Here is a 20,813-nt window from a genome sequence, read left to right as displayed (position 1 = left end):
TGATCTCAGCTCACTACAACCTCTGCCTCCTGCCTCAGCCTCCCAAGTAGCTGGGACTACAGGCACACGCCACCAGGCCCAGCTAATCTTTGTATTTTTAGTAGCGATGGAGTTTCACCATGTTGTCTAGGGTGGTCTCGATCTCTTGACCTCGTGATCCGCCCGCCTTAGCCTCCCAAAGCGCTGGGATTACAGGCATAAGCCACCGCAACTGGCCACTAATTTTTGTATCTATCTGTTAGTAGAGACAGGGTTTCACCATATTGGCCAGGCTGGCCTTGAACTCCTGAGCTCAAGTGATCTGTCTGCCTCAGCCTCCCAAAGTGCTGGGATTACAGGCGTGAGCCACGGCACCTGACCCCGTCACTGTCTTTCTAAGCCACTTCTCTTCTTGTTCTGTTTCTTGATGGACTAAACAAGTGCTCTTGCAGTCTTGACTCTGAGCTTTTGGAATCTAAACTATTTCTGGCTGTGGCCCAGGTCTTACACAGCTTTGGTGGCTCCTCAGGCAAAGCAACCACCTGCTTGTCTGAAGGCAGTCAGCATATATTTATGAACAGGAGGAGCATGGAACTAACTGGTCAAATTACTCCCCATGTGACTGGCAAGGGCTTTGGATTTTGTCCTCACTGCTTCCTCTAGTGTTTGAAATTCTGGCTGCTGCACTCTAATGCTGGGTAAACTAATGAGTGTATTTGGCTTGGTGGCATTAACTTTCTCCAGCACTTTTTTTTTTTTTTTTGAGGCAGAATCTCACCTTATCGTGCAGGCTGCAGTGCAATGGTGTGTGATCTCAGCTCACTGCAACCTCTGCCTCCTGGCTCAAGTGATTCTCCTGCCTCAGCCTCGAGTAGCTGGGATTATAGGCATGCACCACCACACCCGGCCAAGTTTTTGTGTCTTTAGTAGTGACGGGGTTTCACCAGGTTGGTCAGGCTGGTCTCAGACTCCTGACCTTGTGATCCACCCGCCTCGGTCTCCCAAAGTGTTGGGATTACAGGCATGAGCCACCATGCCCAGCCAACTTTCTCCATCACTTTCTAAAAGCAGAGCAGGACCTGACTTGGAAAAACATTTCTAAGAAACTGCATTTTTTTTTTTTTGAGACGGAGTTTCGCTCTTGTTACCCAGGCTACAGTGCAATGGTGCGATCTTGGCTCACCGCAACCTCTGCCTCCTGGGTTCAAGCAATTCTCCTGCCTCAGCCTCCCAAGTAGCTGGGACTACAGGCACGCACCACCATGCCCAGCTAATTTTTGTATTTTTTAGTAGAGACTGGGTTTCACCATGTTGACCAGGATGGTCTTGATCTCTTGACCTCGTGATCCACCCGCCTCGGCCTCCCAAAGTGCTGGGATTATAGGCATGAGCCACTGCACCTGGCCAGAAACTGCATTTTTAAGCCTATCCATAAACTGGACTAGGGGATCATATACGTGAAGATAAGGCAAAGACCACAAGTAGCCTCTCTAGGGGAAAGAAACGTCTGCCTGTGACTCGGGCTTCTGTATTTCTTCTTCCCTTTCCTGAGCCCTTTTTATGAGCAAGGCACTGTGCCAGGGTTGGCAGCCAGTCCCGGCTGGAGTAAATGACAGCGTGAGGAGGCTGGCAGTAAGGTAGGTGGGGTGCATCCTTGGTGGAGGTGTCCTTAACCTCTGGGTGAGGCCTCAGGGTAAGGCCACCAGGCCCCAGGAAGGGAGCTATGCCTCCAGAGCAGGAATGCATGTTCTATCTGGAACACTTGAGTATCCAAATTGCCAGGAAGTTCCCTGGACTCTGTTGCTGTAGGTAGGTTCTTTGCTAGACACTGGGAATTTAGAGATGGATAAAGCATGATCCCAGACCTCAAGGAGTTCGCAGTGGCTGATCATTAATAGGCATTCCCTCTAAGCATGAGAAGTCCCCATGGAGTGGCCAATATCAAGTCCCTGGACATGTGGAACTGAGGACTGAACTCTGAATGTTCTCTGGCCCAGCAAAATGCTATTGTACCAGGAGGGCCTGAAAAAGGCAGCTGGACTTTACCCCTTCCCAGCGCAATCAGTGGACTTTATGGCAGTAACCACTATCCTCTATTAGAATGTTAGAAAATCATTATTTCCTTTTATACTTAACTTGCTGTTGACAGTGACTCTGCACATGTTCTCTGGCTGCCGCACTGAACCAAGAGAGGAAACAGTAGCCTTTAGGCACCTCTCCAGGCTTTAAAATTATAAAAGGTATCATATTTACAGAAGCGCATGTGTACAATCTAAAGATGAAATGAGGCTGGGTATAGTGGCTCTCACCTGTAATTTCAGCACTTTGGGAGACTGAGATGGAAAGATGGTTGGAAACCAGGAGTTTGAGACCAGCTCGGACAACTTAATGAGACCCCCAGCTCTACAAAACACACACACACGCACACACACACACACACACACACCCCAAAGAAACAAACAAAACCATAAAATAAAACTAGCAGAGTATAATGACACACACCTGTAGTCCTAGCTACTCAGGAGGCTGAGGCGGGAAGAGGCTGCAGTGAGCCATGATCATGCCACTGCACTGCAGCCTGGGCAACAGAACAAGACCCTCTTTCAAAATAATAAAATAATAATAAGGCAAACACCTATCACCCACTAGTACCTTGACGCTCAGCTGGGTACCTCCCTGCAGTCTCAGCTTTCCCTGACTACCACCTTCTCCCCAGGTAACCACTGTACTACTTCCAATGTTAGTCGTTACTGTTTGCTTTATAGCTTTGCCCCCACATGACATATTCCTAAACAATCTACTGCTTAGATTTGAATAGCTGAGTGGCCAGCACAAACCTAGCTGTGTAAGGAAAGAGCAGTATTGCCAGTATTACCCGAGATTTCCTGGGAGCACAAGCTGAATAGAGTTGCTGGGTTATAGTATAATTTCAACCTTCCCGAGTCTTTAAAAGCCTCTTCTGGAAAAGTCAGAGGATAAAATCATGATCAAAGAGCAAGGCATGGTGGCACGTGCCTGTAGACCTCACTATTCAGGAGGCTGAGATGGGAGGATCACTTGAACACAGGAGTTCTGGTCCAGCCTGGGCAACATAGTGAGACTGCATTTCAAAACAAAAACAAGGCCAGGCGCAGTGGCCCACGCCTATAAGCCCAGCACTTTCAGAGGCCTAGGTGAGTGGATCACCTGAGGTCAGGAGTTCAAGACCAGCTTGGCTAACGCGGTAAAACCCCATTTCTGACGGGCGCGGTGGCACGTGCCTGTAATCCCAGCTACTCGGGAGGCTGAGGTGGGAGGATCGCTTGAGCCCAGGAGTTCTGGGCTGAAGTGCACTATGCCAGTCGGGTGTCCTCACTAAGCTCGGCATCAATATAGTGACCTTCTGGGAGTGGGGAACCATCAGGTTGCCTAAGGAGGGGTGAACCAGCCCAGGTCGGAAATGGAGCAGGTCAAAACTCCCATGCTGATCAGTAGTGGGATCGTGCCTGTGAATAGCCACTGCACTCCAGCCTGGGCAACATTAAATAAAACCCGTTTCTATTAAAAATACAAAAAATTAGCCAAGCGTAGTCGCACGCGCCTCTAATCCCAGCTACTCGGAAGGCTGAGGCAGAATCTCTTGAACCTGGGAGGCAGAGGTTGCAGTGAGCCGAGATTGTGCCACTGCACTCCAGCTTGGCCAACAAGAGCAAAACTCCGTCTCAAAAACAAAACAAGAAAACAAACCAGCGAACAAAAACCACATGTATCTTCCTAACTGGAGGGGAGGAAAACTAAAAAAAGAAAAAAACAATCACACACACACGGGGCAGATCTAGGATTTGTGGGGTCTGAAGATTATATAATTTGAAGGACCCTTCAGTAAAATTATAAGTTCAAAATTACCAATATAGGTTCAGGGCCTTAGGAAGGGCATATATGAATAAGGGGCTTCTGTTTCATTAGTTTCAGGTGGATAAGTCTCTAACCATGAGGGTTCACCTGTGTCTGGGCATCTGGCAGATCTGCAGTATGGGCCAGGCACTGAAGACCCTGTAGAAATAGGGTCAGAGGGGGACCGGGCATGGTGGCTCACACCTGTAATCCCAGCACTTTGGGAGGCTAAGGCAGGCAGATCATGAGGTCAGGAGATCGAGATCATTCTGGCCAACATGGTGAAACCCTGTCTTTACTAAAAATACAAAAATTAGCTGGGCGTGGTGGCATGCAAGCCACTGCATTCCAGCCTGGCGAGAGCAAGACTCCATCCAAAAAAAAAAAGAAGGCCAGGCGCGGTGGCTCACGCCTGTAATCCTAGCACTTTGGGAGGCCGAGGTGGGTGGATCACTTGAGGTCAGGAGTTCAAGACCAGCCTGGCCATCATGGAGAAACCTCATCTTTAAAAAAAAAGAAAAAGAAAAAAGAAATAGGGTCGGGGGGAAGGATGCTTTGTATTTTCTGCTTTTAAGCTTATGATAGCCTAGGTTCAGCTCTCAAGAGTGGGTCAAAGCACAACACTGCAGAAATGGGGGCATTTTATGAAATGAGTATGCTCAGCTGATTCTACCAGCAGAATATAGAGAGGTGAGTGGGAATTTCCATAATATTTGATGAAGCTGTGACAAATATGGATAAATTGTCCTCAAGTTTGAAGAAGATATTCTATCAGTGAGGATTTTTGGGTGATGATAGTTCTCAACCTGTTTCCTGAGTCACACTTTTCCACATGGAAGTGGTTGTTCTTCGCACCTTGTATGCAGCTATTATCACAGCATTTCCCTTTACTATCCTCCCCAGGGAATCTCCTTGCTTCTTTCCTATTTTAGACTCTCCTCCTTGATTTCCAAATTCAGGCATGTCCCCTCCTTCAACAGGTGTTAATTCTAGAGGACTGGAACCTAATCAGTTACAGCAAACAGATCATGCACGCCCCTGAATTTGGAAAACTAAAATATGTACATGTATCTGTTGATACCTAGTCCCACCTAATGAGTGCACATGCTCTTCCTGAAGAGTCTGCCTGATATGTCATGAAACATCTTCTCTTAACTTTTGCATGTATGGGGTGGCCCACAAAAATTAAAACTGATAATAGTCCGGCTTACACCACCTCACAATCTCACCAATTTTGTCACACATGGAATGCCCAACATGTTACGGGTATCCCATACAACCGCCAAGGACAGGCCATAGCAGAAAGTACCCACTCCATCCTTCAAAATAGGCTCAGAGCTGGGCGAGGTGGCTCACGCCTGCAATCCCAGCACTTTGGGAGGCTGAGGCGGGCGGATCACCTGAGGTCAGAAGTTCGAGACCAGCCTGACCAATATGGTGAAACCCTGTCTTTAAAAAAAAAAAAAAAAAAAGGCTCAGAAAACAAAAAAGGGGGAATATGAGTAAGGACCCTGCAACACTATTGGCACAAGCCTTATTGACCCTTAATTTCTTAAATTTAGATGATCAATTTCAACCAGCTATAGAAAAGCACTTTGCAAAAATCACTCAAGCTATAAAACCTTCAGTTTTATGGAAAGATGTAAATAGTAACGTATGGTGTGGTCCAAATGATTTGCTAATGTGGGGAAGAGGATACGCTTGTGTTCATACCCCCTCAGGTCCTCTTTGGAGTCCAGCACGATGCATCAAACCTTCCCATGGCGTGGCCAGGACCCAACCCGGTACTAGAAATGAAGGAAATGACCCTGCAGGAACTGCAGCCCTGGATGATGTGGCTTCCTTGGGTGACAGAGGCCCCCGACATTACCTGGGGATGCTGAAGAAGACAGCTCGGGAGGCCAAGTGAATCCTGCTCCAGACGCAGACACCATTCACTCCAGATAATTTGTCCGTGCTATACTTTCTATTGCAACTCTCATAGGGTATTAACCTTTTTTATTCTCTCACTTTGCCTGCTACCTGTACCTATTAGACTCTATTGGGCCCATCTTCTAGATCTGCCTCTTTTCCACCTTGTTACTTGGGCAGACACCCCCTTCCTAGCCTCTAACAATGTGACTGACTAGAAGGGATTGACATACCGCTGGTGGGGTCCCTCAGTAATGGCACACACTGGCTGAGGTGCCAATAACACTACATATCACTCCTTGATTGGAAAAGAATAATACCGATTATACTCATGTTTGTCTTATGTTGTAGCAGGAGTGGCCGTGGGAAACAGATCTCTCGGACACCGAATACAGGAGGAAGGTTTATTCGGCCAGGAGCAAGGTGGCATAGTTGCCTAACAGCCAAGCTCCCCTAACAAAGGAAGGTTCCGTCTTTATATATAGGCTTATACTTTAGATGTTACACGTGGAAGAACCTTAGGTTTATAGCTTAACATATGTAAAGGGTCTCGGTTTACAGTCTCAGGAATTACATATGAAAAGGGTTTCCGTTTATAGTTTTAGGAATGAAGAGGGGAAGTTGATCTGAGATGCCTGGGTCTCCCTCTTCAATGTTACTGGTTCTAGGATGCAAAGCTGGAATACAAGCTGTAACTGCTGCACCTGTCAATCCTGTTGTTGCACACATTTGTATGCTTCAATCAACAAAACGTGATGCAAAAAACAGAAAAGGGGAGATGTAGGAGATTGGTCAGAGTGGTGGGAGAAACTACAGGGAAAGCAGTAGGCCTTCTGAAAGGTCAGAAGGCTCTGCAAGGCTTCGGGGGAGAATAGCTGAAGGCAGCTGTTCTATATAACCCTGAGGCAAAGGGCAAGGATTGGGTACAAGGGAGTATAGGGCTACAAGAAAAAAAGAAAGGGAGTATAGGGGAATTTAGCTTAAAACAGGCTTGTTTACTTAAGTTGACCAGGAACTGACCTTTGATCATCTGTGCTCGTTGACTGTTCCCTGAAAGGGGAACAATAAATGTTAATTACCTACAGGTTGTGTTGGCTCCAGACTTTTGGCATTATGTCTGCACTGAATAAAAGCCAGAAGCTCCAGCTTCCTGGGGCTGCTGCACTTTTGCCACTAGAGCCAGGCTGTCCCCTAGCTGCTCTTACACTGCATACCAGTGTCTACTCATTTCGAATGGACAGGGTCTGCGGGACAGACCCGGCAATTTGTCTTTGGGTGGAATATCTTCTCCAGTAGCTTGTAGAGGAGGGGTGCATAATAGATAAAATTTCTGAAACCTTACATACTTGAAAATATTTCTTTATTTTTTTTAGAGATGGGGTTTCACCATGTTGGCCAAGATGGTCTTGAACTCCTGGCCTCAAGTGATCCACCCACCTCGGCCTCCCAAAGTGCTGGGATTACAGGTGTGAGCCACCACGCCTGGCCTGAAAATATTTTTTTTCTACTCTTATACTCAGTTGATTGTATGGCTAGGTACAGAATTCCAGATTGGAAGTTACATCTTTCAGAATTTTAAAGGCATTGCTTCACTGTATTTTGGCTTCTAGTGTTGCTGATGAGAAGTCTAAATCCATTTTGGTTCCTAAACTTTGTATATAGCCAATTTTTTCATTTCTAGAGACAATAAAATCTCTTGCTTCCCAAAATGGTGCTGGCTATCTATTGACTCTTAAATGTCACAGTTCCTTCTGTTCTTGAATTATATCATTGATTGCTTTGCCCCTTCTTTTCTCTTTTTTCTTTCTGGAAACACTGGTATTCAGATTGAAGATCCCCTGAATTAGTACTCTTAACTTCCTAACCTTTTATCTTCTACTTTCTATCTCTTTATCTTTTTCCTATATTTCCTGGAAAGTTTCCCTAAGGTTGTATTTCAGCTGTTATGTAGAATTATTTTTATTGCTTAAGCAGATAATTTTTCCTTATATTCTTATCATGTTTTCCTTTCTATGGAAGTATTGTATGCACGTTGTTTAAAAATTATATAGTGCTCATTTCAATAACATGCATGATAAAACTGAAATGAGAGAATATTAGCATGGCTCTTGCGCAAGGATGACATACAAATTTGCAAGCGTTCCATATTTTTAAAAAATCATTATAGAATTCTCTACATAGAAAATTCCATCTACTAGATTATGGAACAAAAGTGAGACCAAAAATAGATCTATACATACACATATATAACCTAAACCTGTACATATGAACCACATTTTATATTTGCTTTTGACAAAGATGCTATATAGTAAAAAATGTGTCCCCCTACAAAGAAGTCTGGCCTTTTTTCCCAGCTCTTTCTACACTCTTGGAATTTCCTGAGTGTTAAAGGTGTCTTTGTTTTTTTCTTTTTTCTTTTTTTTATTTTTATTTTTATAGAGATGGGGTTTCACCACATTGGCCATGATGGTCTCGATATCTTGATCTCGTGATCCACCTGCCTTGGCCTCCCAAAGTACTGGGATTACAGGCATGAGGCACTGTGCCCGGCCAAGAGTGTCTTTGTTATTTGATGGGCCCTTGGAACTACACCTGATATTTTATGCTATAACATGACTCAGGGTGGGGGATGGCCATGGCAGGAAGACCAACCCTCTGATAGGAGGGCTGGAGCTGTGGGACATATGGTATCAGCTCAACCTCTAGGGAGGAGGGGGTGGGAGATTGAGTACACCCACATGGGCTCAATCAATCATGCCTGTAAGAAAACCTCAATAAAATCTCTGGACACCAGAGTTCAGGTAAGTTTCCCTGGTTGAGAATACTCCGAGCAAATTATCACACATCAATGCTGGTAGAACACATTCCTGAAGACAGTGAAAGTTTCATGTTTGCAACCCTCCCGGACCACACCCTATGAGTCTCTTCCTTTGTTCGGTTCTAATTTATATCCCGTTGCTATAATAAAGCTGTAATTGTACACATAGCACTTTCCTGAGTTCTGTGAGTCATTCTAGCAAAGTACCAAACCTGAGAGTGGTTTTCGCAGTTGTTGTCTGAATTCAGGGCAATCTTACAGGGATTGTTCACTCTGACTGTGTGGTTTGGTAACTCCTTACAGATGCCAAGGGAATTCATTGAGAAAATGGACTCTTTTCCACCTGTCATACTGTAATAATTGATATCCACATGTAAATAAATGAGCCTGGGAGCAGGGGGGGCGGGGAATAAATAAATAAAAAACAAAAAAAACAAATGAGCCTCAACCCTTACCTCATACTAGCTGCAAAAATTGACTTGAAATGAAAAATAGACCTGAATGTAAGAACTAGAACCAGAACATTTCTAGAATAAAATACGAACATCTTTGTGACTTTGGGTTGGGCATATATTAAACAGACCACAAAAAGCAGGAAAAATAATGAGTAGGGCTTCAAAAAATTTTTAAAAATTTGCTCTTCAAATAATACTGTTAAGAAAATGAAAAGGCCAGTCTGGGGTAAAATATGGGCAAAATATGTATCTGTCAAAGTATTTGTATCCAGAATATATAAAGAATTATTGGCCGGATGCAGTGCCTCATGCCTGTAATTCTAGCACTTTGGGAGGCTGAGGCGCGAGGATCACTTGGATAGTCATTCTAGCAAAGTACCAAACCTGAGGGTGGTTTTAGGAAACCCCAAACTTGCAAACTTACAAACTTGTAAAAAGAATCCAATTAGAAAACGGGTAAAAGACATGAACAGTCATTTCGTGAAGAGGCTATACAGATGGCAGACAAGCCCATGAAAAGAGTTCAACCTCATTAGCCATTAGGGAAATACAAAATAAAACCACGGTGAAATATTTTGCACCTAGCATAATAATATCTTTTATTTTAGGCCATGATGGCTCACAGCCTGTAATCCCAGCATTTTGAGAGGCTGAAGCAGGCAGATCACTTGAAGTCAGGAGTTTGAGACCAGCCTGGCCAACATGGTGAAACTCTGTTTCTACTAAAAATACCAAAAAAAAAAAAAAAAAAGTTAAAAAAAAATTTTTTTTAACCAGCAGAATGGCTAAAATGAAAAATAATGACAAAACCAAATGCGGGGAAAGATGTAGCAAAACTGGGCCACTCAAATTGCTGGTTGGAATGTGGAATGATACAACCACACTGGGAAACAGTTTGGCAGTTTTTAAAAATGAAACTGTGCATGACACTACCACACAACCCAGCAACTGCTCTCCTGGGCATTTGTCTCAGAGAAAAGAAAACTTACATTCACACAAACGTTCATAATGACTGTAAGGCCTGTTGCCTCACCAGGAGCTCGGACGCACACCCCCTGGCTTTTTCCGAAAGCTCGGACACGCTCAGCCATGTTCACTTTTCCCCTTCTCACACAGCCTGGCCTTCCCTTAAAGAACCCAGTATGCAAGTGGGGTCTTGTGATGCTAGCCAATAGCAGCCAAGTCTTTCTAGCCAATAGCAGCCGAGTCTTTCTAGCCAATAGCAGCCGAGTAATTCTAACCAATAGCAGCCAAGTCCTGTATGCAAACAAAGGCTTGTAACCTTACCCAATAGTAGTCCTGCTCTCCCACAACCAATCGAGCTCCTTCACTCCCTATAAAACCCCACGTCTGAGGAGTCCGTGTGACTTCTCTGGCCCCTCCTGTCGGATCGCAGAACCTCGCCCGGGAGCCTGAATAAACCCTTCATATTGGATCTTCTTGTGTTGGCCTCAGTTTCTTCTTTTTAAACTCGGCAAGAACAAACCTTACAGTAACTATATTCATAACAGCCAAAAACCAGAGGCTTTCCATGTGTAAATGGTTAAGCAAGCCATAGTATATCCATACCACAGAACACTACTCAGCAATAAAAAGGAGCGAGCTGTTGATATATGTATATATAAAATGAATCTCTAGGGAATTAGGCTGAGTGAAAATAGCCAATCCTTACAAATTGTATATTGTAGGCTTACATTTATCTATATTATACTCTTTAAATTACAAAATTATGCAAAAGAGATTAGTAGTTGCTAGGTGCTGGGGGGGAAGAGGTGAGTGTGGCTATAAAAGGGCAATATGAGGGGTCCCTGTGATGATGGAACTGTCTGTATCTTGACTTCATCAATGTCAATATCCTGGTTGTGATATTTTACTATGCTTTTACAAGGTGTTACCACTGGGGGAAGCTGGATCAAGGGCTCTCTTTTTTTTTCTCCTTACGTAAGGAAACAATCTCTGTATTATTTCTTAAAATGTGAATATATAATTATCTCAAAATAGAAAGTTTAAATAAATCTGTATAGAAATGTTTATAGTGGCTTTATTCATATTCATTAAAAGCTGGGGCCTGGGCACGGTGGCTCATGCTTGTAATCCCAGCACTTTGGGAGGCTGAGGTGGGCAGATCAAGAGGTGAGGAGTTTGAGACCAGCCTGGCCAAAACAGTGAAACGCTGTATCTACTAAAAATACAAAAATTAGCCAGGCATGGTGGTAGGCACCTGTTCCCAGATACTCAAAAGGCTGAGGCAGAAGAATCGCTTGAACCACAGAGGTGGAGGTTGCAGTGAGCTGAGATGGCGTCACTTCACTTCAGCCTGGGTGATAGAGCTAGACTCCATCTCAAACAACAACAACAACAAAAACTAGAATCCAAATGCCCAAGAACTGGTAAATGGATATATAAATTGTAGTAAAACCTTACAATGAAATATTACTCAGCAATAAAAAAGAATGAACCGCTGATATGTAAACATGAATGAATCCCAAAAGCTTCATAACTGAACAGAGTCAGACTCAAGACTATATAGTACATGATTCCATTTACGTGAAGTGCTAGAAAAGTAAAAAAATCTATGACCGGGCTCGGTGGCTCCCGCCTGCAATCCCAGCACTTTGGGAAGACAAGATGAGTGGATCACCTGAGGTAGGGGTTCAAGACCAGCTTGGCCAACATGGTGAAACCCCGTCTCTACTAAAAATACAAAAATTAGCTGGGCGTGGTGGCCAGCACCTGTAATCCCAGCTACTCAGGAGGTTGAGGCAGGAGAATCACTTGAACCCGGGAGGCAAAGGCTGCAGTGAGCTGAGATCACGCCACTGCACTCCAGCCTGGGCAACAGAGAAAAACAGTCTAAAAAAAAGAGTCAAAAATCTTAGTTATAAAATGCAGATCAGTGGCTGCCAGGAGTCAGAGGGTAGGGGTGTAAAATGACTGCAAAAGTCTTCAAGGCAATTTTTAGGGGGTCATGGAAATATTCTATCAATTTCATGATTGTGGTAGTGATTAATATTTGTTAAAACTCATTTATTGCACACTTAATATTGGTGAACTTTGTTGCATTTAAATTGTACCTCAATGAAGTTGACCCCAAAATTGGGCTAATAAATTTAGGCTATTTTGCCACTTGCTTTTTCATTTAACTATATGGTGTGGACTTCTGACTTCCAGACATACAGCTTTGCCTCCTTTTTTTTTTTGAGATGGAGTCTTGCTCTGTCACCAGGTTGGAGTTCAGTGGTGCCACCCTGGTTCACTGCAACCGCCGCCTCCTGGGTTCAAATGATTCTCCCACCTCAGCCTCCCGAGTAGCTGGGACTGCAGGAGTACGCCACCACTCCCAGCTAATTTTTGTATTTGTAGTAGAGAAGGGGTTTTACCATGTTGGCCAGGATGGTCTCGATCTTTTGGCCTCGTGATCCTCCTGCCTCGGCCTCCCAAAGTGCTGGGATTATAGGCGGGAGCCACTGTGCCCTGCCCAACATCCTTTTAAATAGCTGCATAGTCTTTCTTTGTATGGAGGCACCACAATCCCACAATTAATTTAGTTAATCTTTCCTTGATGAGCATTTCTGCTATTTCCAATTTTTTATTGTTTTTTTGTTGTTGTTGTTTTGAGACAGAATCTCATTCAGTTGCCCAGGCTTGAGTACAGTGGTGCGATCTCGGCTCACTGCAAACTCCGCCTCTGGGGTTCAAGTAATTCTCCTGTCTTAGCCTCCCGAGTAGCTGGGACTACAGGCATGCACCACCATGCCCAGCTAATTTTTGTATTTTTAGTAGAGACACCATTTCACCATGTTGGCCAGGCTGGTTTTGAACTCCTGACCTCAGGCTCCCACCCACCTCAGCCTCCCCAAATTTTTTTATTCTTACAAGTAATGTTGTGATGGTTAACCTTTCATGTATCTTTGACTACCGAGTAAGTGTTTTTATTGAATGGATTTCCTAAAGTGATATTTCTCGGTTTAAGGATGTATGTAATTAACATTTTCGTGTGAAGCACCAAATTGCCTGACAAAATCAGGTTAAGTCAACTTGCACTGTGATCAATGGTGAATGAGTCCTGTGGTTATTTCTAAGACATTCTTTTTAACCTTATTTACTTGTTCCTTTCCCCACAGCCTTTTCCTCCAGTTGATGTTTTCCTTTTCACAACTCTCTAGGATTTCTGTAGCTCCAAACTTTGATTGTCAATGCTTTGCTAGGGCCTGTAGAATGACCTAGTTATTTGAGGATCATTCAATCAAGAGGAAGCACATGATAGTGGAGAGACAGATAGGAAAAGCGGTGAGTATATAGCATGAAAAATGACAAGATACTTGTATGTCATACACACTGAAGTAAGGAAGGAAGAAGAGAAAGAGGGAAAGAGAGAGAGAAAGAAAGAGAGAGAGAAGGGGGGAGGGAGGGAAGAAAGGAGGGAGGAAGGAAGGGTATGTATTAAATGGAATCCCAGGAAGAATGAAAAGTGTGTAATGTGTACTGCCTGGTCGTGGTGGCTCACACCTGTAATCCCAGCCGTAGGTGGGCAGATCACTTGAGGTCAGGGTTCGAGACCAGCCTGGCCAACATGGTGAAACCTCATCTCTACTAAAAAATACAAAAATTAGTCGAGCGTGGTGGCACGCACCTGTAGTTCCAGCTACTCTGGAGGCTGAAGCAGTAGGATTGCTTGAACCCGGGAGGTGGGGGTTGCAATGAGCCGAGATTGGCGCCACAGTACTACAGGCTGGGTGACAGAGTAAGACCCTGCCTCAAAAAAAAAAAAAAAAAATTAAAAAGGAAGAAAAGTGTGTACAAAGGCATGGAAGTATAATAAAGCAAAGTGCATTCAGAGGTCCTATGAGTAATTTCAGATGGCTGACATCCAGAGGGAACTAGGGGACAGGAAAAGAAGCTGGAGTGAGCTCATGAATGGGTGGATATGAGTGTTTCTCATTTCCTCTTGCTAAATGCTCTCTCTTACACACACAGCATTTTGCTGGCCCAACCTTACTAATTTGTGCTTTCTAATGAAGTCCAGAGGAAGAGTTCTCATTAGGAAGTAATTCCAAGATTGAGATGCAAAGGTTGAGAAGGGTCAGCCACACAGAAGAGGAGACGAGTGTTCAGGAAAGGATGCTGTGTGAGGTGTCATGCTGGAATTTCTTTTTTCTCTCTTTTTTTTTTTTTTTTTTTTTTTGAGACAGGGTCTCTGCTCTGTCACCCAGGCTAGAGGGCAGTGGGGCGATCTCAGTTCACTGCAACTCCTGCCTCTTGGGTTCAAGCAATTCTCCTGCCTCAGCCTCCCAAGTAGCTGGGATTACAGGTGTGTACCACCATGCCTGGCTAATTTTTGTATTTTAGTAGAGATGGGGTTTCACTATGTTGGTCAGGCTGGTCTCAAACTCCTGACCTCAAGTGATCTGCCCGCCTCGGCCTCCCAAAGTGCTGAAATTACAGGCGTGAGCCACCATATCTGGCCCATGGAATTTCTAAGGAACTGGCTGGTACTGAGGATGGCTAGGTATAAAATGTAATGGGGGAGGAGATACAAATGAGGCCAAAGAGGGTGGCAGAGACCAATCCATGTAGGCCCACATTAAGGAGTTCATATTATGGTGGTTATAAAACCAATCAATGAAAAAGAAATGACCAAATACCCACTCTAGGCAGGCCATGCACCAGGGACCAAAGAAGATACAATGGTGTGCAAGGCATGAGTCTAAGCTTCAAGAAGTTTACAGACTAGCTGGAAAAATAAAATGTAAGCAAAGATAAGGGAGGTGATCAAAGGTCACTAGCCACGTATAACAAGAGATAAATGGGAAATATTAGAGTTTACAGGAGAGAAAACAACTGGCTGGGGAGGAGGCAGGGACAGTGGTAGGGAGAAGGGATGGGAGCAGGGCCTTAAAGAATGGGTACACTAGGCTGGGTGAGGTGGCTCACGCCTGTAATCCCAGCACTTTGGGAGGCCGAGATGGGCGGATCATCTGAGGTCAGGAGCTCAAGACCAGCCTGGCCAACATGGTGAAACCTCGTCTCTACTAAAAATACAAAAAATAAGCTGGGTGTGGTGGCGGGCACCCGTAATCCCAGCTACTTGGGAGGCTGAGACTGGAGAATCGCTTGAACCCAGGAGGCGGAGCTTGCAGTGAGCCGAGGTTGCACCACTGCACTCCAGTCTGGGCAACAGAGAGAGACTCTGTCTCAAAAAAAAAAAAAAAAAAAAAAGGAAAAGAAAAGAATGGGTACACTCTGAGAAGCAGGTAGGGAGACTACCTTACAGACAGGACTTTCTGAGCATAAGCAAATAGGATCTGTCAGCCGTATTTGCAAGAGAGTGAATGAACCAGCTGGCTAAAGGATGAAAGAATCTGGAAACCTCAAACTCAAAGCGATTTTTTTCTATTCTCTCACTCAACAACAGCAATCAGCACAGAAGACACCTGTGACCCAACATGTGGGGGTTCTTTTCCACACATCAATCAAGCAGTCAGTTCTGCAGCAGACACCAGTTGGGTGTCCTCCAATTCAATTTTGACACTATTTACCTGGAGAGAGCATCGGATCCCACAGTGAGGGCTCGGTCCACAAGACTGCCCTGCTGTCAGACACCAGTCACAAGTCTGGGCCTGCAGAACTTCTGACTGACTGGCTCCAAGTTTGGGTTCCTGTGACTCCTTCTTTGGATTTGATTCATGTGTCATTTGATTAATTTGGGTTTGGCCATCTAGCTGGGAACGGTGGCTCACACCTATAATCCAGCACTTCAGGAAGCTGGCATAGGGGGTCACTTGAGGCCAGGAGTTTGAGACCAGCCAGGGCAACATAGTAAGACTCCAACTCTACAGAAATATTTTAAAATTAGCCTGGTGTGGTGGTGCATAGCTGTAGTCCCAGTTACTCAGGTGGCTGAGGTGAGAGGATCACTTAAGCCCAGGAGTTTGAAAGTTTGAAGCTGCAGTGAGCTATGATCATGCTACGGTCTCTCTCTTTTTTTTTTTTTTTTTTTGAGACTGAGTTTCACTCTTGTCCCCCCGGCTGGAGTGCAGCGGTGTGGTGAGGTTCCCTGAAAAGGGACAAATACATGTTAATTACCTGCAGGTTGTGTGGGCTCCAGGTTTTCAGCATTGTGCCTGCACTGAATAAAAGCAAGCGACTCCAGCTTCTCAGGGCTGCTCTCTGGCCACTAGAAGCAGGCAGTCCCTGAGCTGCTCTTACACTGCATACCTGTGTCTGAGTACTGATTTCATCCATCGGCCAGGGTCTGCAGGACAGACCTGGCAATGCATGTCCTGAAGACAGAGGTCCTGTCAGCATCGCCACTGGATCCCCAGGACCCCTGATGCTGACACCAGGGTTTACCACCAGCTGGTAAAACTAGGGCAGCCTAAAAATGGGAACGCTTCCAAAGCTTCTGTGAGGATTTACAGATGCAGAGCTGTGGTATGGGGCCCTTTGTAAAGTATGAAGTCAAATCCAGATGCTCCTTGTCCACCGGACATGGTGGCTCACGCCTGTAATCCCAGCTCTTAGAGAGGAGGAGGTGGGAGGATAGCTTGAGCCCAGGAGTTCGAGAACTGCCTGGGTAATACAAGACCCTGTTCTCCACAAAAGGGGGAAAAAAGACAAAAAACAATAATAACCGAAAACAAAAAAACAAGCGGCTAGGCATGATGGCTCACGCCAGTAATCCCAGAACTTTGGGAGGCCGAGACAGGCGGATCACCTGAGGTCGGAAGCTTGAGACCAACTTGACCAACATGGAGAAACCCCGTCTCTAATAAAAATACAAAAAATTAGCCAGCCGTGGTGGCTCATGCCTATAATCCCAGCTACTTGGGAGGCTGAGGCAGGAGAATCGCTTGAACCCGGGAGGTGGAGGTGGAGGTGAGCGGAGATTGCACCATTGCACTCCAGCCTGGGCAACAAGAGCGAAACTCTGTCTCAAAAAAAAAAAAAAAAAAGAAAGAAGGAAAAAAACACAACCAAACAAGTGTAAGATGGGGTTACATCCCTGTAAAAGCATCATAAACTGAAAATAGCATTAAGTCAATCACCGTTATACCAGGTATTGGTATTATTAGAGGAAGCGCTGGATAAATGTTTAACACATGAGTAAACAAAGAGTGGTGTGGAAAAAAAGATGAGAATAAGTGTCCCTGAAGCCAGGCGAGGTGGCTCACTTCTGTAATCCCAGCACTTTGGGAGGCTGAGGTGGGCAGATCACTTGAGGTCAGGAGTTTGAGACCAGCCTGGCCAACATGATGAAACCTTGTCTCTACTGAAAATACAAAAATTAGCCGGGCGCGGTGGTTTGAGCCTATAGTCCCAGCTACTCAGGAGGCTGAGGCGGGAGAACTGCTTGAACCCTGGAGATGGAAGTTGCAGTGAGCCAAGATCGTGTTATTGCACTCCAGCCTAGGTGACAGAGCGAGACTGTCTCAAAATAAATAAATAAATAAAGTAAATCAATCAATAAAATATAAGTGTCCCGAGAATTTCAATTAGTAGAAGGGGTGGGGGCACTGAAGAAGAGCAATTGGAGGATGGTTGGATGTGAAAACATTTGGAGATGTTGGCATGTGAGAGTGGGGAACATTTCTAGGAAGGGAAAAATTACATTCACATTCAATTTAGGAACAAGCAACATTCTGGACAAAGGAGTCCTATCAGTAAGTTGCGAGAAACAGGGTCCAAAGGTAACGAAATGATCACTAACACCCACTTTGTGCTGAGGACCGAGCTTAGTGCTATACCTGGGTGACCTCTTTTAATCCTCATGACAGCCTCATGAGAGGGTTAGTATTATCACACTCAAGTAATAGATGAGGAATGTGAGACCTAGCAAAGTTCGTTAACTTACCTGCTGGACAGTGAGAGACAAACCATTGAAGAGCCTTTAATGCCCAACTGGGAATCTGAACAACCACAGTCAGAAGGGAGCCACTGAAGAGACTTGAGCGCAGGAGTGACATGGTCATATTGGTGCTTCAGAGAAAAGCAACATGGTAGAGTAGTTGGGAGTTTGGACTTTGGCATCAGACCACCTGGTTCTTCTAAAATCCCAGTTCTGGCCAGGAGTGGTGGCTCACATCTGTAATCCCAGCACTTTGGGAAGCTGAGGTTGGCAGATCACCTGAGGTCAGGAGTTCGAGTCCAGCCCGGCCAGCATGGCGAAACCCATCTCTACTAAAAATACAAAAATTAGTCAGGTATGGTGGCAGGTGCATGTCATCCCAGCTACTCGGGAGGCTGAGGCAGAAGAATCACTTGAACCTCGGAGGCAGAGGTTGCAGTGAGCTGAGATCACATCACTGCACTCCAGCCTGGGTGACAGAGTAAGACTCTGTCTCTAAATAAATAAATAAAATAAAAAATAAGTAACTGCTCTTCGAGGAAGACGCGGTCGTAGCTGTTGTGGATCGTTAGTCCGCACGCTGCTGCTCCTGACTCACCGCTGTTCGCTCTTGCCGAGGAACAAGTCAGTCAGGAAGCCGCACAGCAGCCATGGCTTTTAAGGATACTGGAAAAACATCCGTGGAGCCGGAAGTGGCAATTCACCGAATTCGAATCACTCTAAGAAGATGCAACGTAAAATCGCTGGAGAAGGTATGTGCTGACTTGATCAGAGGAGCAAAGGCAAAGAATCTGAAAGTGAAAGGACCAGTTCGAATGCCTACGAAGACTTTGAGAATCATTACAAGAAAAACACCTTGTGGTGAAGGTTCTAAAACATGGGATCGTTTCCAGATGAGAATCCACAAGCGACTCATTGACTTGAACAGTCCTGAAATTGTTAAGCAGATTACTTCCATCAGTATTGAGCCAGGAGTTGAGGTGGAAGTCACCATTGCAGATGCTTAAGTCAGTTATTTTAATAAATTGATTACCAGTTGTTAAAAATAATAATAATAAATAAATAAAATCCCAGTTCTGCTCCTTGCTGTTAGATCTTAGAAATATTATTTAACTGTGCTGAGTCTATTTTTTTTCATCTATAAAATGGGGGTAATGAAAGCGTCCAGCTTATGGGGTCTTTTAGAGGAATAAATTGAATAACACATGTAGAACACAGAACAGTGATGCCATGTATGTGTATGGCAACTGTAACTACCATCAATATATTAGCTATCTACGGGGTGGCCTGGAGAGAGGTCAGAGGTAGGGGCAGCAGGAAGCATGGACTGAAGCCTACGGTGGAATAGAGACTAAGATATTTTAAAGTAAGCCTCAATAGGATTTGTTACTTGCACATGTGGGATTAAAAAAACACTTAAGAAAGACTCTCAGATACCCAATCTTTTTTCTTTACTTATTTGCCCTTTTCTTTCAGCCTCTCAAGATTCCCAATCTTTTCATTTTTATTTTATTTTATTTTAATTAATTAATTTATTTATTTTAAGACAGGCTTTCACCATATTGGTCAGGCTGGTCTCGAACTCCTGACCTAGGTGATCCGCCCGCCTCAGTCTCCCAAAGTGCTGGGATGACAGGCGTGAGCCACCGCGCCCGGCTTTTTCATTTGTTTTTAATATTATTATTATTATTATTATTTAAGATAGAGTTTAGCTCTTGTTGCCCAGGCTGGAGTGCAGTGGCGTGATCTCGGCTCACTGCAACCTCTGCCTCCTGGGTGCCAGCGATTCTCTTGCCTCAGCCCCGCAAGTAGCTGGGATTACAGGCATGCACCACCACGCCTGGCTAATTCAGTATTTTTAGTAGAGATAAGTTTTCATCATATTGGCTAGGCTGGTCTCAAACTCCTGACCTCAGGTGATCTGCCCACCTCAGCCTCCAAAGTGGTGGGATTATAGGCATGAGCCATCACGCCCGGCCAAGATTCCCAATCTTATCAACTGAGAAGAAAAAGCTTCTGTCCTTCCTGTAGGAGATAGATAGCCATAAAGGAAAGAAGAAGAAAAAAAGAGCAAGGGGGCTTCTGATAGAAACGGGAAAACGAGGAGAGAAGCTAGTTTTCTGGAGCGAGATCGCACCTTGGGAACATGTGTGTATGTGGGGTGGGAGGTGTCAAAAGGATCCTGGGTTCTGTTGCCAGCTATGCCATCAGTTAGCTGTGTTCCCTTGCCAAAAGCCTCTTTCCTTTTCTGGACTTCAGTTTCAGTCAGCGAAATTAAGCTTTTACACCTGAGATGTTAGAATTCTCTCCCAACTCAGATGTTCTCGTTTCACCTGATCACCCTATAGCACCGGTGCTCACAGCCTGGCTCTTAGGAGCCGCCTTTGTTTTTTTTTTTTAAAAAAAGAGATGCCAGGTGCAGTGGCTTACGCCTATAATTCCAGCACTTTGGGAGGCCGAGGCGGGCGGATCACGAGGTCAGGAGATCGAGACCATCCCAGTCAACATGGTGGAACCCCCCCCCCGCCATCTCTACTAAAAATACAAAAACTAGCCAGGCGTGGTGGTGCATGCCTGTAATCCCAGCTACTCAGGAGGCTGAGGCAGGAGAATTGCTTGAACCCAGGAAGCAGAGGTTGCAGTGAGCCGAGATTACGCCATTGCACTCCAGCCTGGGCAACAAGAGTAAAACTCAATGTCAAAAATATATATATATATGTTATATATAATATATGTTATATATAATATATACAATATATGTAATATATATAATATAATATATAATATATATTAAATTGTTTTAATTAAAAACATTTTAAATTAAAAAAAAATTTTTTTTTTAATTTTTTTTTTTTTTTGAGACAGAGTTTTGCTCTTGTTACCCAGGCTGGAGTGCAATGGCGCAATCTCGGCTCACTGCAACCTCTGC

General features: G+C 44.6%; 1 protein-coding gene and 1 non-coding gene across 2 annotated transcripts; both read left to right on the top strand.

The window, feature by feature from the left end:
- The first annotated feature begins 7,813 nt into the window (after window positions 1-7,813).
- On the top strand, window positions 7,814-7,915 carry LOC135270910 (U6 spliceosomal RNA). The gene has a single exon (XR_010339061.1). It is a non-coding gene; the product is annotated as a U6 spliceosomal RNA (small nuclear RNA).
- Window positions 7,916-18,449: 10,534 nt separating this feature from the next.
- LOC110568387 (small ribosomal subunit protein uS10-like) lies at window positions 18,450-18,922 on the top strand. The gene has a single exon (XM_064366770.1). The coding sequence runs from the start codon at window positions 18,535-18,537 to the stop codon at window positions 18,889-18,891; it is 357 nt and encodes a 118-aa protein (XP_064222840.1). The 5' UTR covers window positions 18,450-18,534; the 3' UTR covers window positions 18,892-18,922.
- The last annotated feature ends 1,891 nt before the right edge of the window (window positions 18,923-20,813 follow it).

The sequence above is a fragment of the Aotus nancymaae genome, unplaced genomic scaffold, assembly GCF_030222135.1.
Source record: "Aotus nancymaae isolate 86718 unplaced genomic scaffold, 86718_ANA_hifiasm-v0.15.2.pri h1tg000067l, whole genome shotgun sequence".
In the NCBI taxonomy this organism is placed as follows: Eukaryota; Metazoa; Chordata; class Mammalia; order Primates; family Aotidae; genus Aotus; species Aotus nancymaae.
Note: the sequence above shows the minus strand (reverse complement) of the source record. Positions and strands in the feature narration are given on the sequence as shown.

Coding starts and splice junctions, on each gene's coding strand:
- LOC110568387 (XM_064366770.1), top strand. CDS start 18,535: ATGGCTTTTAAGGATACTGGAAAAACATCCGTGGAGCCGGAAGTGGCA.